General features: G+C 52.4%; 1 protein-coding gene across 6 annotated transcripts in view; it reads left to right on the forward strand.

Annotated features, from left to right (window-relative positions):
- LOC105464308 (parvin beta) overlaps nt 1-25685 on the forward strand; it is a 138927-nt gene that overhangs the window by 62590 nt on the left and 50652 nt on the right. For all 6 annotated transcript variants that reach the window (XR_976769.3, XM_011712087.3, XM_071080724.1 and 3 more), the window contains exons 2-3: nt 7557-7646; nt 13897-13967. Coding sequence is in view for 5 of the 6 variants with exons in the window: in XM_011712087.3 (XP_011710389.1) it covers nt 7557-7646; nt 13897-13967 (161 nt within the window). In the remaining variant the exon portion in view is untranslated. The remainder of the gene's footprint in view (nt 1-7556; nt 7647-13896; nt 13968-25685) is intronic.

The raw sequence follows: 25685 nt of genomic DNA on the forward strand, positions 1-25685 counted from the left end.
GGCACCGTTTAGCCTTTGCTGCCTTTTACCCTAGGCAAGACATTTTGTTATTCCTCCAATTTGTAATCCCAAAACACTTGGAGTTCGTAACCTCCTGGGGAGGGCCAGGCCTCACATTTCAAGGCCTTTGCACGTGTGATATGCCAGCAACAGCTCAGCCCTTTGAATTATGATCCACGGCTCCTTCCACTCACCTTCTTTCTGGATGTCAGAAAAGACTGCCCAACAGCGTCTCCTCCCAGCTGCCGAGGCCGATGATATTTTTATTCTTATTTAGATTTTACTTAGGTCTTATTTTAACTCCACTGAGCTGTGAGATCTTCACCAAAGTACAACTGAACTTATTTTTAGAAGAACTGCTCTGTTAAGAAGACCTTCGTGCCTGATGAATTTAATTATTCTGATAAATTACAGCTTCTGCGAAGGAACCACGCCCCTCTGAGTACAGATGGAAGTTGGAAAATTCATAGAAAGCTGTCATCTCCTGGCGAAGGCCTGGGAAACCTCATTTGACAGAGATGTCTTTGGGTTCCTCTTAAGCACGAGCGAAGGATCCCAGTGCCCCCTCCCCTGCTGGGAAGAGGAGCCGGTGGCGTGAATTGGCACGGAGCCGCACCTTTCTTTCTCCTCCTTTATCCTCCCGCAAGCTCCACAGACCGCTCTGCTTCTTTGAGCAGGATCAGTTGTAACTAGAAGTGGGTAGGGCTTGAAAGGGGCTGGTTAAGTGTTTAAAATTGAGGCAGCTTTCCTGCTATTTTCAAGTTCTTTTAGATGTGCAGGGATGGAGAATGGCTGTTTTTGTTGGGGTTTTCTCTTTGATCCTGGTTCAGACGGGGCCCTCTGAAATTTCTCCCCCTGATCTTTTGTGCTCTGTGAAAACCAGGAATTGCATGGATGGTGTAGAAAATCCCCATAGGCGGCAAAGCAACTCTGCTGTGTTGAAATGACATGCTTAGAAAAGTGTCAGAAAATGGAGATGCCATCGCTCCGGCCCCCCAGGGCCTGTGGCTCAGCGTCCCTTGGGCCTTTGTGTCTGGGCCAGACCCTCCAGGCAAGCCCCTGGTGAAGCTGTTGGGCCCATCGTTGCAGGGGTGCCTCGCCATCCCCCCGTGTCCTGCCCGGGTTCCCCTGGTGGAGCACAATGCTGATCAGCCTTGGCGTTTTCAGATTTCTTCTCTCCATTAAGGTAACCTTGTTCTTTAAACCAGCCTGCTTTCAAAGTTGTTTTCCTAATAATATCAAAAGGAGGAAAAAAAGCTGCCTGAAAATCTTTTTTTTTTTTTTTTTTTTTTGGGGGGAAAGAGCCTGGGCATAAATAAATACAACCATACAAAGAAGAAAATTAAAAAAAAAAAAAAATCAAAGATGGAACCTTTGCGTTTGGCCTGAGGTATAAATGGCAGGGTTTTTATGACATGCTTTTAGTGTTTGATTCTCTTTCTTTCCTCTTATGTTCTTATAATTCCAAACAGGAGCGATGGTGTTTTTTTTTTAAACCTTGCCCAATCTTTGGGTGGAGGCTTTGGAAGCCGCACATTCTCCACCATTACAGTCACTCAAAGCTGACGCCTCCCGAGGGGCTGCTGCGTGCCAGTGACTGTGCCGAGCGCGTGTCTCCTTGAATCTTTGTGATCTCTCTGAGGTGTGTTAGGCCCCACTTCACAGATGGAAACTGAGGCATACAGAGCCGTCAAGTAGCTTGCCCAAGATCACACACCTTGTCAGTGGTCAAGCTGGGCTCCAAAACCAGCAGCGTGGCTCTGGGGTTCTAAGCCCTCTGTTGTGCTGTTCCTTGAATATATTAAAAGGCCTACTATGTGCAGGAACTGGGTTGGCACTGGCAGGGAGGGAAGTTCAGGAAGGAGATAGTTACATGGCTGTGTGGCTTGAGCTGGGGAGAGGGAAACACCCAGGAGGGCTTCTTGGAGGAGGTGGCCAGTAAGATGAGGTTGAAGATAGGTAGGATTTAGTAGGGCACAGTGAGGTGCAAGATCAGGTAGAACTGGCTTTAGTCCTGACTCTGGGGCTTTACATCTAACAGCACAGGACCAGCCACTCCCTCACAGACTCGTTTATTTATTATTATTATTATTATTTTTGAGACAGTTGGAGTCTCGCTCTGTTGCCAGGCTGGAGTGAAGTGGCACAGCCTCGGCTCACTGCAACCTCCACCTCCCAGGTTCAAGCGATTCTCATGCCTCAGCTGCCCAAGTAGCTGGGATTGCAGGCGCCTGCCGCCACGCCTGGCTAACTTTTGTATTTTTAGTAGAGACAGCGTTTCATCATGTTGGCCAGGCTGGTCTCAAACTCCTGACCTCAGGTATTTCACCCACCTCGGCCTCCCAGAGTGCTGGAATTACAGGCATGAGCCACTGCGCCTGGCTTCCCTCACAGACAAAGTGAATGGCTGGCATGGAAGGTACCCTGCACATAGTAGGTACTCAGGAACACAGACAAAGTGGATGGCTGGCATGGAAGGTAGCCTGCACATAGTAGGTGTTCAGGAAACATTAGTGGTGCCCTCCCCTTTCCCATGGATAGTCAGCAATATGGGTTGGACATGTGTGTCCTGTAATCCGAGGTTGTTTGCCCTCTGGCTGGCCCACAGAATTTGAATTAATGGCTCACATTTATAAATGGGGAGATTCCACACCAAACCCCATATTTCTAGCTTTTCTTGAAAACTCAGATCTGGTGACTGCAGCCCGCACTTCCCACTCTGCCGTCCCAGGCTGAGCGAGGAGTGCCCATCTCCAGAGACAGTGAACCAAGGGGCCCTCATCCTGTCAAATGCCCTCCTGTCTCTCTCTTCCTACCTGGCCGCCCATGCAGGCCACAGAGCGCGGTGCTGCAGGTGAACTCTGCTGCAGTGGGAACGAGTTGGCGTCGGCTCCCTCGTGGCCGGCTGCTGGATTCGTGTGGACAGGGACATTCTTCTTAGAACAGTGCAGACACTTAGGAAAACAAGCACAAGACGGTCTTTTTCCCTTAATCACCCATCTCATGAAATCAAGCCCCAGTCCCTTGGAAGCCCACACCCTCCACACCCTCCAGATACTGAGAGAATGCATGCCAGCATGCCTGTGCCAGCGTGCCTCTGCCAGCACACCCGGGCCAGCAGACCTTTCTCTGTGACTGAAGACAGCCGGCACTTCATATCTTTGAAGGGTTTGTCTTTCTGGCAAGTGGACGGTACTTTGAAAACCAAAACATTCCTGAGATTCACTGAAAGCCACTAAACTGGCACCGTTCAGGCGGTGAGGGTTGGGGGCGGGGGAAGCCAAGGGTGTGAGAGCAGCCCCTCCTTCCAAAAATCAGACCGATCCTCTGAAGACGACGATCAGATCCAGGCTGAAAGTTCCTCTGCAAAGGAGCTGTGTCCTTCAGGGAACCCAGGCTGCAAAATGTAACAAGGCCCAGAAGGGCATCTGTCAAACCTTCATGGGGTTCAGCTTTGGACATGCTGGCTCTAGTTTGTCCCCACTGCACTCTGCACAGAGCCCGGAAGGCCCTTTCGTTAGCCTGGCCTTCTTTCAAGGCCAGTTCAATTGCTGCCTCCTCCAGGGATCCCTCCATGCTTCTCTGTGGAATGGGGGACCTTGCCTGCCTTGTGGTCACTCTTCCCCCAGTTTGTGCCTCTCTTGGAGCCTAATCACAGAAACCCTGTACATCCACAGCTGCCTCTCCCACTCGCGGGGAGTGGTTTGTGGGCCATGTGTGGGTGCTCACGATTCCCCTTATTCCTCAGGAAATGTGAGGAATTTCCCGTGGGGCCGGTACTCCCACCACCCCATGTTACAGATGGGGAAACTGAGGCTTAGTGAGATGAGGGGACTTCCCCAAGACCACACACCAGCAAGTGGCAATGCGAGATTTGGACTGGGGCTCTGTGGCCACAGGCTTGGGCTCCTCCTGCCAACCGAGGGGTCTGCCAGCCTGTGCACCCTCCTCCTGGCCCCCGAAGCCTTTGCTTCCCTCAGGCCATCATGCATAACCAGCCCCTTCAGAATGCGCTGCTGAACAGGCCCTGGGCCGTGTTCGTGAGTGCGTTTCTCATTTATTAAGGTCACAAAATCCCTGGCCCTGTTTAATGTCATCTTTGATGTTCAAGGGCGGCGTGGAAATCTCTGTTTTCATGTGACCCAATTTCTAGGCTTTCAAAATGCGGCTCCTCTCCTCCTCCCTCTCTGTGTTTTTGAAATCAGGTGAGCAGGGCCGCCTCCAAGCGTTGACCACTTGCCCCGAGGTCTCCCTCCCCACCCCTCAGGCTCAGGCACGTGGGTGCAGTGCCAGCTCTCGGGCCTTGCCAAGAGGACTCATGGGCGTAGACCACCTGTATGATCCTCCACACGTAGGGAAACTGGGTCTTTTGTTCTTCCTCTGCCGTCGTCGTGAGCACTGCAGGCAGCTGTGCTGGACGGGACCTCCCTGCACCTGTCGTGTGTTCCTATGATGCCAGCCAGGACATGGAACTTCCACCGGACCCCCTGTACTCCAGGGCTATCATATTCCCAAGGATTCCTGTGAAAAATCACTTTTCCCTGTTTCCTTTCTGCCTTTTAAGACTCTCTGCTGGTTACAACTCTTCTTGGAACTAGTCACGTGGTACAAATAATTGCTGAAATTTGGTCCCTGTTTTCTCAGCTCATCTGGGTGACCTGTAGGGGATCTTCTGGAGTATTTTCAGGGAGCTGGGGCGGAGGGAATCTCAAAGCTCTGTGCCTATATCATTTCCCCGTGAAGGCATTTAATATTTGTCCACTGCTGGTGCAGAGTTATGCTAAGGATTTTGGAACTTCAATGATGAGTGGTCTTCCCTTAGGATGCTGGCTGTGGGTGGAGGACAGTGTGTGCCGGCAGCCAGGCTGGCTTGCGGCTGGAATGTGGGTTACCTGGAGAGGGCCTGCCTTTTTTTTTTTTTTTTTTTTTTTTTTGCTATTTAAAAAATTTGTTGTAAAATAGACATAACGTAAACTTTACCATCTTAGCCGTTTTCAAGAGCAGAGTTCACTGATATTAAGTACGTTCTCATTGTGCAGCCATCACCACCCACTCACCCACAGAACTCTTTCATCTTTCCAAACTGAAACTCTGCCGTCATTCAACATTACCTCTCTATTTGCCACCTCCCCCTACCCCCAGCAGCCACCAGACTGCTTTCTCCTCTGTGCATTTGCCTACTTAAGGGACCTCCTATGGATGGAATTGTACGGTGTTTGACTTTCTGTGTCTGGCTTATTTCACTGAGCATAACATTCTCAAGGTTCACCCATGCAGTAGCCTGGCCCGGACGTCCTTCCTTTTTAAGGCTGGATAATATCCCGTGGTATACACGGACCACGTTTTGCTTACTCATTCGTCTGGTGTTCTCAAATGCCAAGACTCAGTGACTTCGGCTGTGCCCGAAACCTTCCTCTAATCAAAACACTTCCTAACCCCAACCTGTACCTAGGCTCTGACACTCCTGCATCAGGCAGTCCTCCAGGATAAGTTACCTGTTTAAAATGCAAATATATTTCCTTGTGGGGAGTGTGTAATTGGCATTCTGGGGCCCCGCTGCCATTGTCTTTATGAGGGAGGGAGGTTGTGTTGTCCTAGAAGCTGGGTCCACAACCGTGTCCCAAGAGCCCATCAGGTGCCACACTCTGGGCTGGGGACTCGACGTTCATGGTTTGGTTACATTTAGCCCTTCCAAAGGCCCTGGCATTTCTGCAGTGTTACCTATAAATTCCATGTGCGGAAACATGCGTTATTTCCTTTTTTTTTTTTTTTTTTTTTTTTTTGAGAGAGAGTTTCGCTCTGTCACCAGGCTGAAGTGCAGTGGTGTGATCTTGGCTCATTGCAACCTCTGCCTCCCGGGTTCAAGCAATTCTCCTACCACAGCCTCCTGAGTAGCTGGGACTACAGGTGTGCACCACCACACCCAGCTAATTTTTGTATTTTTAGTAGAGACAAGCTATCATCATGTTGGCCAGGATGATCTCGATCTCTTGACCTCGTGATCCACCCGCCTCAGCCTCCCAAAGTGCTGGGATTACAGGCGTGAGCCACCGCGCCCAGCCTGGGTTATTTCCACTTTTGGGCTGTTTTAAGTAGTGCAGCTATGGACACGGAGTAAAAGAGGGTCCGCTTTTTCAGAAGCTGAGTATCAGGACCTTTGCTGACATGAGAGGAGCTGGTGTCCTGGGGCCCCGCTGCCATTGTCCTTATGAGGATGGAGGTTGTGTCATCCTGAAAGCTGGGTCCACAGGTGTGTCCGGAGAGCCCATTGCGTGCCATGCTCTGGGCTGGACGCTTGACATTTATGGTTACATTCAGCTCTTCCAAAGGCCCTGGCATTTTTGCAGTATTACCTATAAATGCCACATGGAGGGACGTGCAGAGAGGTGAATGGGACGTACCTGGGGTCTCACGGCCAGCACGGGTGGGGCCCCGCTGGCCTGCTGCTCCAGAGCCATCATGCCACACCCCCTGCTGCTCCATCGCCTGCCACTGTGGAGGCTGGGTGTCCAGAGCTGGAGGTGTTCAAGGTTCGAGGTGACTCTGGTGTTAAAAGAGGAAATACGGTTTTCATTCTGAACCCGTTTCATGGAGAAGGAGGGACAGCTCCGGGCACACTGGCCTGGGTACTTTTGCGGCATGTGATCAGGGACTGCTCCCCAGCGGCCCTCCACCAGGGCCATGAAAGCGGCCAGGACCCTACCTCCACCCGGCACCATGGACGCATCTTGGGGCTGGAACCTGGAGTCCCACGTGCAGTTGGAGCTGAGGCTGTGACTGTGGAAAAAGCGTGACATCACAGAAGCAAGAGTTTCTGTGTGGGTGGGTGTTCATCCCTGGTGGATACGGCTGAAAGGCCTGGAGGATGTCCCTGGTGCAGGACGATGAGGCATCGTTTCTGGTTCTGGGGTTGTCCCTAATCACTGGGCGTTCCAGACCCTGTAACTGTTCAGCGCTCCCTTGAGACGGGAGGCCATGGTGTTTCTGACTTGGAGCCTCTGGCTCTCTTTATTAGATTCTGTTGCATGTTCCAGCAGTCCTGACCTGGATGTTCCATCATATTTCTGTCCCTGTGAACGTGGCCATCACCAGTGACCCCACTTTAAACTCCAGATTCACCTGTATGCATGACTGGAGGGGATTAGCATCTTGAGTCCATGGTTCAGGATGCAGCCCCCCAGCAGAGGAAGGGCAGTTGGTGGAACTCTCATGCCCCATCGCTGTGGTCCATGCTTTGTCTGCCTCAGCGGCCTTGGTCAGATCTGGAAACATCTGGAAGCTTTGGTGTCTTAGTTATGAGTTTCAAAGAGCAGTGAAAACAGACTGGCAGAGCTCATCGAGACCTGGGAAATATTTGGGGTGGGGAAGAACTACAGAATGTATTCTTGGTTCGGAGCATTTTTCCCTCCGACTCTTTCTGGGCAACAGGCCTTTTAGGAATGTTTGTTAAATGCTGAAAAAACAGGAATTGATTTCTCTCTGCGTCCACAGCCAACACGTGAGGCCACGGCACTCCGTGTGTACTAACCTGGTTTTTCTTTCCTTTTGCTCAACAGTGAGTGACCTGCAGGAAGAAGGCAAGAATGCCATCAACTCACCGATGTCGCCTGCCCTGGCAGATGTTCACCCTGAAGACACCCAGCTCGGTACGGGGCATTCCTCCGCTCCCTGCCCTGAGACAGTTGAGCTTCTGTGGCACTAAGTTGGTCTTGGGGAGGCCAATGAGGAGCCTGATAGATCTGGCCTCTTGATCAGATGCTGGGGGCATTTGGGAGTCTAAGTTCTTAGCTCAAGGTCATGTTTAGAAAAGTCCATTAGGAAAAGCAAGTCCTTCTTTGAGGGTTTCTGCCCCAGTCTTAAAACGTAAGTTTATTATTCAGGTGGTGAAGCCAGCAGATCAGGAGAAGACTGAGTTGAAAAGATAGTTTGTTAAACTCATAGTTCTGAAAGGGGGTGTAGCAGGCTACTCAGGGCCACACCATGCCACACCTTGCCATGCCATGCCACACCATGCCATGCCATGCCACACCATGCCACACCACGCCATGCCATGCCATGCCATGCCACACCACACCATGCCACACCATACCATACCACACCACACCACGCCATGGAACGCCACATGGAATGCACCAGTGTCAGGCAGAGGCAGAAGGAGCAGGGCCAATGCCTTTATTTTATATTTTATGTGTATATTTTTTGAGATAGAGTCTCACTCTGTCGCCCAAGCTGGAGTGCAGTGATATGATCACAGCTCATGGCAGCCTTGACCTTCCAGGTTCAAGTGACCCTCCTGCCTTAGCCTCCTGAGTAGCTGGGACTACAGGCATGTGCCACCATGCCCACCTAACTTTTTAAATTTTTTGTAGAGATGGGGTCTTGCCATGTTGCTCAGGCTGGTCTCCAACTCCTGGGCTCAAGCAATTCTCCTGTCTTGGTTTCCCAAAGTGCAGGGACTATGGGTATGAGCCACTGCGTCCGGCCCCAATACCCTTACTGTGGTTTTCTCTGAAGGAATGGGCAAGGCTGGGTGAATGGGCCTAGGCCTGGCTTGTTGGAGTCATACCAGTGGGCTTTGGGGTGCAGGAGCTGTCCTGAGTCTTCTCAGGAAGAAGACTCTCCTTCTTCCACACCACGTGGCGTGGCGTGGCGTGGTATGGCGTGGCGTGGTGTGGTATGGCGTGGCGTGGTATGGCATGGCGTGGCATGTCCCCAGGGCCAGGGGAGATTAGGGTGAGGATATTGACTGGGAGTGTAGGTGCCCTGTGAGAGCCCAAGAAAAGAGATGGCTGGGGGCTCTGGGCTCTGGGGCTCAGGCTCTGAGCGGGTTTACATGTGAAAGGTGTGCCCAGAGAGGTTGGGTTACCATCTCTAGGAATTAGCTTGCCCTGGAGGTGCAGTCTTTCCAGTCAGCACGGCCCCGAGATGCCACACACCAGAAAATACAGAAAACAGGCCGGGCGCGGTGGCTCACACTTGTAATCCCAGCCCTTTGGAAGGCCACAGTGAGCAGATCACTTGAGGTCAGGAGTTTGAGATCAGCCTGGCCAACATGGTGAAACCGCGTCTCTCCTAAGAATACAAAAATTAGCCGGGTGTGGTTAGCCTGTAGTCCCAGCTACTCTGGAGGCTGAGGCAGGAGAATCGCTTGAACCCGGGAGGGGGAGGTTGCAGTGAGCCGAGATCGCACCACTGCACTCCAACCTGGGTGACAGAGCGAGACAACTCAATGAAAAAAAAAGAAAAAAAGAAATTGCAAAACATGATTAATACGCTTCCTCCCTTTGGGCCAGCCAGAGCTGCCTGCAGCCTGGGCTTACAGGGTGGGCCCTGCCAAGTGGCCCAGGCCCCTGCGCTCACTGCCTGATGTAATGGGTAACAGCTAAGACACATTTTCCTTAAAGTGTGTTTTGGGATCCAGCTGATCTGGAAGGCGATTGTGGAACATTCCGCTTATTTCCAAACCCTGGTTCAAAGGGAAGTCCCAGTTCATCCCTTTTTTGTGGTTTCCGTGACAAGGCCAGGCCAGCAAGAGCTTATGGAGAAGAAATGCCAATGCAAGTTCAGCTGCCAGCCGACCCGAAGCCAGAGCTGGTGATGCTACCTGAGGTCACACAGGGGTCCACTGGGCTTCCTCTCCCTCCAGTTAGAAGACAGCAGCCCCACCAGGCGCTGTGGCTCAGGCCTGTAATCTCAGCACTTTGGGAGGCCGTGGCGGGTGGATCACCTGAGCTCAGGAGTTCGAGACCAGCCTGGCCAACATGGCAAAACCCTGTCTCTACTGAAAAATGCAAAAATTGGGTGTAGTGGCTCACGCCTGTAATCCCAGCACTTTGGGAGGCCGAGGCGGATGGATCACCTGAGCTCAGGAGTTCGAGACCAGACTGGCCAACATGGTGAAACCCTGTCTACTAAAAATACAAAAATTAGCCGAGTGTGGTGGCAAATGCCTGAAATCCCAGCTACTTGGGAGGCTAAGGCAGGAGAATTGCTTGAACCCGGGAGGCGGAGGTTATAGTGAGCCGAGGTCCCACCATTGCACTCCAGCCTGGGCAACAAGAGTGAAATTCCAGCTCAAAAAATAAAATAAATAAATAATTAGCCAGGTTTGGTGGTACACACCTATAGTCCCAACTACTCAGGAGGCTAAGGTGGGAGGATTGCCTGAGTCTGAAGAGGTTGAGGCTACAGTGAGCCAAGATCATATCACTGCACTCTAGCCTGGGCAACAGAGTTAGACCCTGTCTCAAAAAATAATAATAACTGAACTTACTCACTGAATATTTGCACAGCACCTGACTCTTTCTGAAGTCCTCTTTGTGTATTTTATATCCTTTGGGCTCATAGAAGTCATCATTGTAGCGAATATTGGGGGTCCACTGTGAATGCTTCTGCTCCTGAGTCCCTTCAGGGACCCTGTGAGGTGGGTTGTATCATTATCCCCATTGTACAGATGGGGAAACTGAGGCACAGATCTACGATCACAGAGATCACTAGTAAGTGCCAAAGTTTTGAAACCCGGGCGTTTTGCCCCCAGAGCTGGGCTGCTCCCCCTGCTCTAGACCCTCTCAGCGAAGATGGTGGCCCTCATCAGAGGTGAGCAGGACAGGTCTCCGTCCTTGGGCACATTTTATTGCAGCTGATGGATGCTCTGCTGTGATGCACAAGGTGGGGAGGGCGGGGGCTCGGTTGCCACAAAACATTGGCACAGAGATACCACCCCCGCCCCGGCCTCTGGGCGCTGCTTCTCCTCTGACTGACGTGGAGAGAAGCCCGATCCAGGTGTGGACCCGGACCTGCTGAAGATTCTGAGCCCACGTCTGATCCCCCGGCACCCCCTGGGCTGGGCAGCACTTGCCGTACCCACTGTGGTGTCCCAGGACTGTGGGTTCCTCGAGGGGTCCTGCCTCAGTCTCGGAGCCACCGAGAGGATCATGGCACACTTTAGAGACCACCAAAGTCACACAGCTCAGAGATGGCACGGTTCCTGGTGTCTGCTCTCAGCTTCCTTTTAGGAAAAACAAAGAGCCTCTCACAGCCTTTTTCTTCTCTCCCAGAGTCCCTGGAGTCCCGTTTCTCAATGCAGGATGTCAGAAAGTCCCAGGGCACTGGGCAATGAGGGTTCCTCGCCACCCCAAGACCTACCAAAGGAGAGTATGTGGGTCCAGGCCCCTCTGTGTTAAACATGCCCCCGTGAGTCCGGGGCCCGCTGAGGTCTGGGAATTGCTCCTCTTTAGGCCGCATGAGCAGCCCCTAGCGGACCGAGGGCCATGGTATTCAGTGGCCCTCAGGGGCTTCATGTCTGGGGTCCCAGGCCAAGGTGAGCCAGTCATGAATGCTGACAGGCGGCAGGGGCTGATGGTGAGCTCCGGAGCCTCTAGACACAGAGGTTCCTCATCTAGGGCAAACGCCTGCTCTGAGTCAGACCCCTGCCCTGTGAGATGCAGCTGCTCCCTGGTCTGTGCAGAGCCTCTGAGCCCAGCCTACCATCACCATCACCAGGTGGCCGGGAGATTCCGGCGGAATCCGCAGACAGACACACCGCCACACACAGCTGCCTGCCTGGGGCCTGCCGCCCACCCTCTCAGGCCCACTGTCCCCCTCTAGGTGGGTTCAGGAATGAAAGCTACCCCACGGGGACAGTTAAAGACCAGAGATGCCTCTGAGAAAGTGTTTGGTGACACTAAGACTCGAAACGGCGACTCTGTCCTCCACTTTCACAGTCTCTGGGTCAGACGCCCCGTTCCTCTCAGTGGTCCCGCTGACTGGGGCAGGACCCCTCAAGGAGCCTGCAGTCCTGGGACATCCGAGCAGGCACGGCACACTGCCCAGTCCAGGGGATGTCGGGGGGTCAGACGTGGGCTCAGAGCCTTCAGGAGGGAGCTGCGAGTTCCCTTGGTGGGGGCCACATGAGCTGGGCGGGCCCAAATCTTGCTTCTCAGTTCAGCGAGAGCTAGGTGTGAGGACATGCTAGATAGGGCAATGCTTAGATTTTTACTGTGGGTTGAAGGGGCTGTTCCCAGAAATGGCCTCTCCGAAGGCTGGGATTGGGTAGTGACCTGCTCGCTCTCCGTCCTGCACCCCCTCCCATACACGTGTGGATGCACGGCCTGGTCCTCCTCCTTGCCCACCTGAGATAGGTGGTCCAGAGGGGGTCTCAGACATGGGTCACACAGGCACACCAAGTCCTTTGGGACAGGAGAGCTTGGAAGATTTGGCGTTTGGGCACAAGGATCTGAGCTGGGGAGCTGAGATCTGAAAGGTGAAGGAAATGGGCCAGGGAGAGAGTGTCGGACAGCGGGAGCAGGTGCCACGGCTCAGGGCAGGCAGCAGTGAGGCTTCAAGGAGGAAGGCCAGATGGGCTGGAGCAGATTGCACCAGGAGGGCAGGAAATGAGGCAGGAGAGGGGCCCTGGAGGCTGCATGGAGGACGCTGGCCTTGATCCCAGCAGGAGTGGGAGGCTGTGGAGGCCTTTGCAGAGACATCGTCAGGACTCCCAAGTGCTCCCTGCACGTTACCTGGAGTGTCCTTCTCAGGCATCAGATCTGTATGACTTTTAGTTTCTCCACGTGGTCAGTTTACATTCTGCTGCCGGGAAGCTGCATCACATCTGTATCAGTGGCAGAGTTTCACTCAAAGCCATTTTCTTTCCTTCTTTTGTATTTTATTTTATTTTATTTTTTATTTATTTTTAAAAATAGAGACAGGGATTTCACTATGTAGCCCAGGTTGGTCTGGAACTCCTGGGCTCAAGCAATCCTCCCTCCTCAGCCTCCCAAAGTGCTGGGATTACAGGCGTGAGCCACTATGCCCAGCTTCAAAGCTGTTTTCATTCTGACTGACACGGTCAGTGTTCCCAGCCCATGGGAGCCTGTCTGGGCTCTGGGACCCTGGTCTCTACTGTGTCCTGGCCGTCTCCACTTGTATGTCCTGGGGGGTACCTGGCTTCTGCCTGAAGCCTCTCTTGTGCCTTTTTTCCTCTTTAAGAGAGAGGCGTGGTGTAGAGCCTCCCGGTGAGTGGAACCTGGGCCTCACCCGCCCCATGCTCTGTGCAGGTCCCGGAGCTGGACAGCATGGGCAGCCTGAGACCCCCTCGCCCTTCCCTGCGTGTGTTCAGAGGTGCTCGGCGCCCGCTGGCTTCTGTGTGGTGCTGGGCATTTCTGCTATGGAGCACGCCTGGCTTCTGTGGGTGCCTCCTCCACAGTCCCGCCTCTGCACCATCTCCACGGCACTGTCCTCCATGACGGGCTGGGCTGGCTGCCTGGTGTCTGTGGGATCCAGGCTAAAACATGGAGGGAAAGCAAACAGGTAGAGAAATAGAAGGAGGATGAGGATGAGCACATTTCGCTGTTAAACCTCATCCACCACCCCTTTTTTTTTTTTGCTATTTATTTCTCAATATTTTTTCTGCATGTTATTTTCATACAACATTGCATATTGATTCTTTTCCACTGAATGTACCAAACATTTTCCATCTCATTATAACCATCCCAACTCTTCCTATGTATTTATAAATAGTGGCCACAGGGAACTACCTGGTGCCTGGAGCTTTCCCACATAACGGATCCCGGCCAGGGGATGCATCTCATGCCCTGTAAATGCCGCTCTCTCCTCATTTCTCCTGAAACATGGAAATGGTTTGGACCAGCTGCTGGCGGAGTCTGGGAGGGGCGAGGTCAGGCAGAACGATGGAGTTTGACTTCATCCCCTTCCGGAAGAGGGGAAGGCGGGAGGAGGCCCCATCCACCTTCCAGAAGGCGGTTCCTCACAGTCACCCTCCCCTAGTGCTGGGTTCTCTGCTTCTCCATTTGTCAGAGATGAGTCGGCCTCCCCCGGCTCCCCATGTCCCTGCTACCCCCACAATCGCTGACCGTGACTTCCTTTTGTCCCTGGCAGAGGAGAACGAGGAGCGCACGATGATCGACCCCACGTCCAAGGAAGACCCCAAGTTCAAGGAACTGGTTAAGGTACGGAGCTCCGTCTTGGTTGGAATCTTCCTCTTAGGGCGAGGCCTTGGCTTTGGGGTTCAGGGCTCTCGTGGACAAAGGGAGCTAAACCCGGGGCTCCTGAAAGGGATGTTGGTGCTGCGTGAGAAGGTGGGCAGACGTGTTGGCAGAAGAGGATGGCAGGGGGGATCCAGCCCACAGTGCCGAGTGCCTCCCATGTGCCCTGCTGGGCTGGGGCTTTAACAACCAGGCTTGTGAACTCTTGGCTGGACAGAGCCCGGCAGGAGGGGATTTTAGGATTAGGAGTGAGTGCTGGCGTGAGCTAGTGTAGTACCTTACAGATGGAGTTGGAGCTCTGTCTGGAGCCTGGTGGAGTCTAGATTCAGATTTAACCCTGAAAAGCAGGAGGGTGACCCCTCTGGCCACTCCTGCTGAGGAGCCATCTGATGTCGATGCCTGCGCTGAGTGGACAGTCAGTTTCCACCACGTCTGGAGGCGTGGATCCCAGCTGGGCGGGGAACCCGGCTGCCCTGCTCCCAGAGGTCAGGGAACAGTGAGGGAAGGGGCCCGTGGCGCCGGTCTTCTGGGGCAGCGGCTGTCCTTCTCCAGCGTGGCTCCTGCTCGCCGTGAGGCAGTGCTTGTGTGGGTCCAAGTACAGATTGCAGTTTTGGTTGCTCTGATCTAAACCACGGTAGGGCTTGAGAGGGAGTCTCCTGAAGAGGAGAGGCTGTGGGCTCCGCCTGACCCTGGTGAACCCAGGGTGGGCTCTTGGGCAGATGGCTGTGGCAGACACAGACACTTGACTTCCACAGCTCACGGCCAGCTTGGGCACCCCGGGATTCTTGAAAATGCAGATGATGACAGTGTCTGCCAGAAACAGACATTTTTCTATTAAAAGTGCTTTTTAAAAAGCTTCTCCACCTTCACCACCACAATGGACCTGACACTGGGCTGTACAGCTGTGTTTTCATGAGGGCTCATTCAGAATAAGTAAAATGGCTTGCAAGTTATATTCTTTTAAAATTTACATTGAGGCCGGGCACGGTGGCTCGTGCCTGTAATCCCAGCACTTTGGGAGGCCAAGGTGGGTGGATCACCTGAGGTGAGAAGTTCGAGACCAGCCTGGTCAACATGGTGAAACCCTGTCTCTACTAAAAATACAAAAAATGTGCCGGGCTTGGTGGCGGGCACCTGTAATCCCAGCTACTTTGGGGGCTGAGGCAGGAGAATGGCTTGAACCTGAGAGGCAGAGGTTGCAGTGAGCTGACATCTTGCCACTGCCCTCCAGCCTGGGCACCAAGAGCAAAACTCCGTCTCACACAAAACAAAACAAAACAAAAAACCGAAAATAAACCATTCCAAATGTCAGTTTTAGGGTCCACCCAAAGATGTTGACTCTTAATAAATTGCTTAATTTGTTTTATTTTTTCCCTCTGAATACCCACTTTGTTATTTTGAACAGAAGAATGTCGACGAGGAAAGTCACTGTCTTTTAGCCACCAAAATGTTGTTCTCAGGGGATATTTAAGCAAGGGATGCATGAGAATTGTCAATCTTCTCCAGAGAAACAGACCCCATTGTGTCAGTATCTAGAGAGAGGTTTATTATGATATTGGCTCACTTGACTATGGAGGCCGAGAAGTCCCACAACCTGCCGTCTGCAAGCTAGAAAGCTGGAGGGCCGGTGGTAGAGATGCCAGCCTGCGTCTGCAGCCCTGATTAGCAGGAGCAGGGTGGGAGAAGATCCAGGTGCTGGCACTAGCAGCCCCCTGCAGAGAGAGGTGAATCCCACCTTCCTCCACCTTTTTGTTCTATGGGATCGGAGGAGGCCCACCCGCCTTGGGGAGGGCTGTCTGCTTTACTCCATCCACCAATTCAAATGCTCATCTCCTCTGGAAACTCCCTTCCAGACACACCCAGAAACAATGTTTCACTGGCTGTCTGGGCACCCCAGAGCCCAGGCAAGTTGACACAGAAGATGAACCATCCCATACACCTTTCTAAAGATTTTTTTCTTTGATTTTTGAGCAATGCTTGAGAGTTCACAAACTCCATTCACGGGATTATCTTCTTGAAACAACTCCCTGGGAGCTGTGTCATTCTTGCTTCCATGTGGAGACTCAGAGAGAAGTGAACAGGCTGGGTGCCATGGCTCATGCCTGAAATCCCAGCACCTTGGGAGGCCAAGGTTGGGGGATCGCTTGAGCCCAGGTGTTCAAGACCGGCCCGGGCAACATGGCGAAACCCTGTCCCTCTACAGACAGAAAATATATATATATACAAAAATTAACTGGGTGTGGTGGGAGGCGCCTGTGATCCTCGCTATTCAGGAGGCTGAAGTGGGAGGATTGCTTGAGCCCAGGAGGTCAAGGCTGCAATGAGCTGTGATTATGCCTGTGAATAGCCACTGCACTCTAGCCTGGGTGACAGAGCAAGACCCTGTCTCAAAAAAAAAAAAAAAGAGAGAGGTTTAAGTAACTCCCCACTCCCAGGTGCTGGGGTCGGTGATGTGTCTGGGCTTGAGTCACTCTGTCCGTTTGGTGCTGTGTTCACTGAGCCGGGTTGAGTGCAGGGTCCTGTGCTGGGCCCTGGGCCCTGGGGCTGGGGGATGGATAAGTGATTTCCCTGCTATGCAGGATTTCATTTATGTTCCTCCCAGATGTCTGCAGCGCCACCCACCCCTGCCTTTGCTGCTTTGCCACCAAAGACCCCCAGGCTGTTTTGGCCTTGGTGGGGCAAGGGCTGGGCTGCTGAGTGCCAGCCCACCGTGGAGGGACCACAATGTCTGTGGCAGCCAGGGCCAAACTGAAGGGACCCGTGGAGGCTCCGGCTGCTCCGCCTCTTCCAGGTTCCAGATTGAGAAGAAGGCCACATTGAGGAGCATGGGGTGGACTGACTGGGGAAGCGAATTAACATCCTTTGGGGCAAAGTAGGACTAACGACAGGAAGGAGCCAAGGAATAAATGCCTCTCCCCGACTTCCCCGATGTTCGCTTCTGAGACCATGGCTCATGGAGATGGGCCGCGTGGCTGAGCATCAACTGGGTTTTCTTCTGAAGCCATAACCAGCTCATGCACCTGCCTCACCTCCCTTCCCCTCCCTGTTGCTAGCCTGGGATGCCCTCCCCTCACCCCCAAACCCCTGCCAAAGAAGATACATCAGCGGTGAGCTTTGTCCTGGTTCTGTTTCGCAGGGAACCTGGGCCAGAATCATGGTCCCCAAAGATGACCATGTGATAATCCCTGGAGCCATTGACTATCATCTTACATGGCAAAGGGACATGACAGGTGTAGGTAACGACCTTGCAATGGGGAGGTCATCCTGGATGATCCAGGTGGGCCCAATGTGTTCACTAGTGTCTGTATAAGAGGGACATGGGGAGCTTTGCCTGCACATGAACGTGGCAGCTTGACCCTGGAGGCAAGGTGGTAGCTTTTGGCTCTGAAGTTGGAAAAAGGGGCCACACGCTAATGGATGCAGGTGACCTCTGCCTCTAGAAGTGGAAAAGACAAAGAAATGGATTCTGCACTGGAGAACCCAGAAGGAACCCTGGACCCTCCAGAAGGCACCAGCCCTGCTGACACCTGGATTTTAACCCAGTGGAACAGATTTTGGACTTTGACCTCTAGGACTGCAAGAGAATCCACTGAGCTGTTGGAAGCCCCTGGGTTTGTGTTAATTTGTTACAGCAGCCACAGGTAACTAACACCATCCCCTTCTCCAGGCTGTTGCCTCCAGCTGCAGCTGGCGGACCCTGGCCACTAGCGCCAGGCAGGGTGGGTTTTGGTGCCTGCAGCAGCAGCATCCTTGGCCATTTCCTAGAAGGGCCAGTTGCCAGACACTGAGAAACCTGTTACTGTGACCATCCCACCAGCTTGAAGCACATGTTTCTGGAAGGCTCCACCTGCTCTCAGACTGCAGGTTGCGTCTCAAAGCAGGCTGGCAGACGTTTTCCACTCTTGATCAATGTTTTCCAGAATAAGCATGGACACAGCAACCAGGAGAGCAGCATCGGTTTGGCTGTCAGTGGCATGTTAGTTACTGTAGTGGTGGCACAGAGGGGATGTACATTAAATATTAGTTCTCCCTGAACCACACGCCTTTTAAACAGAGAAGCGTGTGGGTGGCAGCAGGTGAGCTGGCTGTGCTGAGCCTGGGCTGCACTTGGTTGATTCTCATTTCTCGGGCATGCAGGGGGCTCTCTGTGCGGCCGGGATTTTCCCCTGAGTCTGGATTTGCTCATGTTCATGGGCTCTCAGCACCTCCTTTCTTCTGGTTTGGGGAGTCAGGTCCTCACTGCACGAGGCCAGAGCAGCATGCTTGTGCAGGTAGGGGTGAGCAGGGGAGAGTCAGCCTGCCAGCCGCTGCCTGAGCCAGAGGCTAGCACTGTGGCCCGTCTTTGGGCTGCTGCTGAGCGGAGCACCCACATACATGCTCTCCCAGACCCTTCCTGTGTCATTCGCCGCCTCCCCTCCTCCTTCACTGCCCCGGCCACCCTGACCAGCTTGCTGCTCTGAGGACACACTGAGCCAGTGCCCACTGGTCATCAGGTGAAAGGGGACATCCCATAAGCCCACCCTCACTTCTGACACCAGTGGCAAGTTCAGGATCTCCAGCACTGCCCTGAGGTTTGATCATTTGCTAGAGGGACTCCCAGAACTCACTTAAAGCTGTCACACCCACTCTCACAGTTATGCTTTCTGATGGTGAAGGGATACAGGTGAAAATCAGCCAAGGGAAGAGTTGCCCAGGGCAGAGTTGAACGCACCCACACGGCGCCTCCATTGTCCTTTCACCGTGGGGTCATGGGCAGCATTAATCTCCTGGTGATGTGGGACAATGCGCATGCGGTATTGCCAGTCAGGAGAGTTGTCTGAGCGTCTGTGTCCAGAGTTTCTGCTGGGACTCCCTTGCATGGGCGTGGCTGACTGTCCACATGGCTCATCTGTCTCCAGCCCCTCCAGCAGCTCGCCGATGCAGTGCAACCCAAAGCCCCTCCCTGAATCACACAGTTACTCTCTGGCTGGCCTGAGGCCCCCAGGTAAGCAAAGGTACTTTATCTGGCAAGGCATTCTGGGGCTTAGGAGATCACCTCCCAGGGGCCGAGGGCACAGGCCCAACTTCTCTGTGGGCAGCGTTAGGTTCATTATCACATACCTGGTCTTTGGACTTTCAAAGGCCCGTGTCTGGAGCTGTCTTCTCCACTTCTTTCAGTTTTCTCTCAATGCTTCTTCCTTGGAGATGTATTTCCTGCCCCCGTCACTCCATCACTCTCCTCCTAACCCCAATTACTTTTCCTTTGCTGGGCTTGCTCCTGCCTGGAGTCATTTCCTACTTACTAGTTTGTTTTTGGTCTTTCTCCTCCCCTAGAATGTAATCTTATGCTGTGAGCGACCATGACCGTTCTCTGGCCTGCTGAATCTCCAGGGCTGGAGTCCTGCACACAGAGCTAATTCATCCTTGACGGACAGTGAGAGAACTGATGGGGGTTTGTGTCAGCAGCACCAACATGAGGTTCACACCAGGATCTCCCAAGATGGCATGCGGCTTAGAGACAAGACAGACGTGGTTGCTTTTTGTTGTTGTTGTTGCTGTTGTTTTGTGGTGTTGTTTTGAGATAGGGTCTTACTCTATTACTCTATCACCTAGCCTGGAGTGCAGTGGCACGATCTCAGCTTACTGCAACCTCTGCCTCCCAGGCTCACGTGAGTCTCCTGCCTCAGCCTCCCAAGTAGATGGGATTATACATATGCACCACGACGCCCAGCTAATTTTTTGTATTTTTAGTAGAGAGAGGGCTTCACCATGTTGGCCAGGCTGGTCTCAAACTCCTGACCTCAAGTGAACTGCCTGCCTTGGCCTCCCAAAATGCTGGGATTACAGACATGAACCACTGTGCCAGCCAGTTGTGGTTTTTTTGCTCCACCCCAAACCTGTGAGATGGCAGGGAGCAGGCTCTGGGAAGAGGAGGTGAGGGTTGGGGTAAACCTCTGGATTGGATGCTGATGTAGGTGGTCCCAGGTGCTCGCCTTGGGAGGAGATGGCCAGTCTGGATGGTGCAGATAGAACACCTCCATCCACATTACCTGCGTGATTCTCTCTGCTTTCCAGAGCATCCTTTGTGTGCTGTGGACTGTAATGATCTAATGCTAGTGGATTACATCTAAGTAGGCCTTAGTAGAGGCCACCTCCCAGTGGTTCCTCGGAGGCATTCGGTCCTGAAGCAGACGTTGTTAGTGCAAAGCACGGACCGTATGCAGGTCTGAGCAGGTCAGGGAACAGACAGGTCTGGTCGACATCCTGACCCACTGGATATGGTGGTGTGGCCATTGCTTGTGGCCACATTGCAGTCTTGAATGTCCCTCTTGGAAACAGGGGACATTTCCAAGGACGCCTGGCTGGCCCTCTTGTTTTCTCTTTCTCTGTTCTCTGTCATCTGCACTTTTTCTCCTCTTGTCTTGATTGCCTGTCCTGTCTTCTCCTGTAGATACCCCGTCTGACCTCTGCTGCCTTGGGACTGTCGCAGTATAAAATATTATGAGCTACCCTCTGCTCCTGTTTAAAAAAATCCTTAGCTCTGACTAAGCCAGGCACTGAGAATGAGGCCAGTCATTCAAAACTTGTCTCTGAGCATTGATTATACTCATGTCTTATACTGTTAAGGGGTGAAGGTCGGCTCTGGGGTCAGCTTCCTGGATTCAAATCCCAACTCAGATTAAAGTGGGAGGCTAATAGCACCAACCTGACAACCTCAAAGTGTCATTGTCAGGATAATGTTAGATCATACACTTGATCACCCGTTAGCACTGTCAGAGCAGTGCTGGGAACATGAGCGTGAACAGGGCAGCCCGGGAGGGAGGTGAATGGACAGACGGGCAGTGCCAGTTTGGAAGTGGGTGCAGGAGCCTGGAAGACTTACCTGAAAGTCATCTTTGCTGGTGTTTCTTCTTGTGTATTTTCTCTAACCTCCAGCAGCGACCTGAATTACTTATGGGTGAACAGTGACTGCTGCCCAGGCAACTAGAGGTTTATAGATGAGATACTTTAAATTTTTAGTGATTCTTAAAAGCGGGAGGGGCGACGGGGCACGGTGGCTCACGCCTGTAATCCCAGCACTTTGGGAGGCTGAGGCGGGCGGATCACGAGGTCAGGAGATCGAGACCATCCTGGCTAACATGGTGAAACCCCGTCTCTACTAAGAATACAAAAAATTAGCCGGGCGTGGTGGCGGGCGCCTGTAGTCCCAGCTACTCGGAAGGCTGAGGCAGGAGAATGATGTGAACCCAGGAGGCGGAGCTTGCAGTTAGCCGAGATTGCGCTGCTGCACTCTAGCCTGGGCAACAGAGCCAGACTCTGTCTAAAAAAAAAAAAAAAGGCCGGGGGGCGGGGAGGGTGGCTATTCTTATGCTTTCCAGAATGAATAGCCAAGGGAAACCTATACAGTTGCGATATAAGGAGAAACCTAGACCTGGCCTTAGCCTCCGGGTCCTGATGCAGATTCCTGGCACACAGCGCCTAAAACCTTTGCGATTTCCTGAGTGATAGGAACGTCTTTTGTTTTTCATAATGAGACTTGGGTTTATGCTAATGAGGTGACTCAGGGTGGGGGCCGGCCCCAGAGTAACCAAGCACAGGATTAGAGGGGTGGGGCTGTCAGTCCTACCCACCCCCAGCCTCTGGGAGGGGTGGAGAGGGGCTGGAGAATGAATCAAATCGCCAGTAGCCAATGATGTAATCAGTCGCCTACATAATGAATCCTCCACAAAACCCATCAACAGTGGGATTCAGAGAGCTTCAGCGCTGGGGAACACCCATGGAGGTGCTGGGAGGGGGACATGCAGGGAGAGGGCATGGAAGCCCCTCCCCTCCCCGAAAACGCTGTCCCATGAAGCGTTTCCTATTAATTACACTGTCCCTGAGTTCTTTTTTTTTTCTTTTTTTTTTTTGAGACGGAGTCTCACACAGGCCAGGCTGCAGTGCAGTGGTGCAATCTCAGCTCACTGCAACCTCTGCCTCCCAGGTTCAAGTGATTCTCCTGCCTCAGCCTCCCAAGTAGCTGGGATTACAGGCACCCGCCACCAAGCCCGGCTAATTTTTTGTGTTTTAGTAGAGATGGGGTTTCACCGTATTGCCCTGGATGGTTGCAAACTCCTGAGCTCAGGCAATCTGCCTGCCTCAGCCTCCCAAAGTACTGGGGTTAGAGGCATGAGCCACCGCGCCGGGCCCGCTGTGCCTGAGTTCTAACCTTTATAGTAAGTTGGTAATCCTAAGTAAAATGCTTTTCTGAGCTCTGTGCATTCTGGCAAATCACTGAACCTGAGGTGAGGAGCCCTGATTTGTAATCAGCGGGAAGAGGAGCCTGGTAGCCGCATCTGCAGCTGGTGTCTGAAATGAAGTCCGTTTGGTGGGACTGAGCTCTTAGCCTGTGGGGTCAACTCCAGGTAGTTGGTGTTAGAATCAGATTGAATCGTAGGACACCCTGTTGGTATCAGATAAGCAGAGAGTTGCTGTTGGAATGACACGTTGGGTGTCAGGAAAAAACCACACAGAACTCCTTAAGCAGACTGGTTGAAAGCAGGCTGACTACATCTCATCTGGGGGTACGTCTCCCCCCAAGAGCAGATTTCACATCTCATTCCCCGGTTGATTGGACAAGACCCTTCCTGGTCTTTAAGTTCTGTTTTCTTCCTCCCTTTGTCTCTGTGAAGAAAATCAGCTGCATGAAAACCATCCTCTGGGCAGAAATTAGTGCTGTTGGAGCCACACAGAGGTGCCCTCCCGTGCCCCCTGGGCCCCACTAGGCCGCGTCTCCCCCTGCCTGTTGCAATCAGCCCTCGTCCGACTCTTTTTGGAAGTAATTAAAACGTAACTGTCATAGCTCTGGGGGAGACAGGCTGCAGATTCTGATTATAATTCAGAAGGATCTAAAGGAAAAGTATTTTTTTTTTTTTTAATTCTGGTTAAAGCAAAATCTCGTAAGACGTGCGTGATGGAGTGGTGTGCACGAGCACAATTAATGCACATCCTAGACATCTGCCCGCAGGATTCGGGGTTGGCAAGTGAGTGCGTCCCTAAAAATAATGACTAGCGCTATCTTTAAAAAGTCTTTTGTGACACAGCGGATTAAGATGGTTGGCCTGGGAAGTACAGCGGCAGCATGAGCTGTGGTATCCAGGAATAAGTTGTACCTCCTCGGGGTGGCGGTGGAACTGGGCTGTGAATGGTTTTTGCTTCCCAGAGCAGACTGCCGTGGCCTGCTGCGTGGAATTTGATTTTAATCTTTTTGTTTGTTATTTTTAGGTTTGATCTTGGACCGGGTTCGAGATCCAGATGCGATTTTTTTTTTCTTTTTTGTTTTCTATATAGCAGCAACATTGTCTCTTGTATATTTCCTAACAAGACTGAGCTCTGAGCACGGCAGCCTCTGGAACCAAATGTCTGCATGCCTAGGAGACCTTTCTAGGAAGTCCATAGGTGGTTCTGCGGTTTGAGCCCCTTCTGTGGGTCTGTGCCTGCTTTAGCCACGGGGAATATGACATTGAACAAAACACAGGCCCCGCCTGGGAGGAACTGCCAGGCCAGCTGGGAAGACAGACCTGATGAGTGAAAATGAGATCACGTGGCCTACATGCTCCGAAGAAGGCTGAGGCAGGAAACAGGACTATCTTCTCCCCACTGAATTGTCCTGGTATCCTTGTTAATATCAGTTGACTGTGATGTGAGATTTATCTTGGACGCCTCTTTCTGTTCCATGGGTCTGTGTCTACCTCAATGTCAGTCCCACAGTTTTGATGACTGGAGCTTCGTAGTCAGGTTTGAAACGGTGGAGTGGGGTCCTCCAGTTTTGTTCATCTTTTACAGATTGTTTTGGCAATCCCGGAGTCCCTTGAATTTACATGTGCATTTTATCATTATTATTATTATTATCATCATCATTATTATTTTTAGATGGAGTCTTGCTCTGTTGCCCAGGCTGGAGTGCAGTGGTGCAATCTCAACTCACTGCAACCTCTGCCTCCCAGGTTCCAGCGATTCTCCTGCCTTGGCCTCTAGAGTAGCTGGAATTACAGGCACACACCACCATGCCCGGCTGATTTTTGTATTTTTAGTAGAGACGGGGTTTCACCTTGTGGGCCAGGCTGGTCTCAATCTCCAGACCTCAAGTGATCCACCAGCCTCGGCATCCCAAAGTGCTGGGATTACAGGCATGAGCCACGGCGCCCGGCCTCTATATGCATTTAAGACCTACTTGTCAAGTTCTTGAGAAGCCATCTGGAGAGTGATTAATTTGTAAAAATGATACTTATTATCTTTTTGAACTGCCAAAGTAATATATGCTGCTGAAAACCTGGAAGACAGAAAAATCCACCAGAAGGCAGGGCTGTTTTTTTTTTTTTCATATGTGTCTCTTCAGACTTCTCTGTGTTTTTCATTTTTCTTATACAAATGTGGAATCATTCCAGAGCTCGTAAGTGTCTGGGGCCACATTTGGCTTAGTACCTTGGGAGAAATTAGAGCTGGAGTTACTGGGTCATACAGTGTGCACAGGGCTAGGGGTTGACTTATTTTCCTTTCTGAATGAAGACTCTGAGGTCCAGAGAGGTTTAGCTGTGTGACTCAAGGTCACACAGCTAAAACGCTGGTGGAGCTGGGTCTTAATGCAGACCCTACGTATTTATGCCATGCTGTATTTACACAGGCGTGTGCACCAGTGAGTCAGGATTTTAGGGGGTGTTTTAAAATTCTGCCTGTAAAACCTTCTTTTTTTTTTGAGACAGGGTCTTGCTCTGTCACCCGGGCTGGAGTGCAGCGTCCCCATCACAGCTCACTGCAGCTTCCTCCCAGGCTCAAGCAATCCTTCTGCCTCAGACCCCCAAGTAGCTGGGACAACAGGTGTGCACTGCCACACCTGGCTAATTTAAATATTTTTTTTTTTTTGTAAAGACGGAGTCTCACTTTGTTGCGCAGGGTAGTCTCAAACTCCTGGGCTCAAACAATCCTCCCGCTTCAGCTTCCCAAAGTGCTAGGATTGCAGGTGTGAGCCTCTGCACCAGGCAAACCCATTTTAAAGCCATTAGCCAAAAATTATAAAAGACACGCAGAATATGACGAGTAGTCACTTATCTAGTATTTGCGGCATCTCTCGGGCTTAGGGTTTGCTGGGGGGTCTGAGGAGGTGGAAGAGGCACTGTCGCTGGCCTTACCTGGCTGTCAAGGGCCGAGTGGTTGGTGGAGGGAAGAGGTCTGTGGCCTGGGAGGCTGCAGGTGGGAAGGAGGTCAGCCGGGGAGCTGGGAGGATCATGGGGAACCCATGGTGGAAATCAGGGTGGCGAGAGAGTGGAAGCAGGCGGAGGAGGGCTTCGAAGACCAAAAAGCGTAGTTAGGATTGCTGCTCCGTGTGTCTGTAAACTTAGTGTTCCCTGTCAAAGTTAGATGACACACTTTGAAAACAAACAAACAACAAAACAAACCCATAAAATCTCACTAAATGGCCAGAGCAAGTTCCCGGGGGGTGGGGCGTAGACGCAGGGGCCTGGGTTCTGTGGCTGGGGGAGTTGGCTTGGGGTCAGTGGCTGGGTCAGTCTTCAAGAGCCACCCTGGGTGGCACTCCAGGTCTCTTGGTCTGGGGCGAATGCCCTGACCCGAGCAGTTTCACGGCCCCCTCCCCTCACAGCCTGGGGGAGAGTCCAGGGTCGGCCCTGTCCCCCTCCCCCCATTCCTGTCACTGTTAGTCCCCCA

Source organism: Macaca nemestrina, chromosome 15, assembly GCF_043159975.1.
Source record: "Macaca nemestrina isolate mMacNem1 chromosome 15, mMacNem.hap1, whole genome shotgun sequence".
In the NCBI taxonomy this organism is placed as follows: Eukaryota; Metazoa; Chordata; class Mammalia; order Primates; family Cercopithecidae; genus Macaca; species Macaca nemestrina.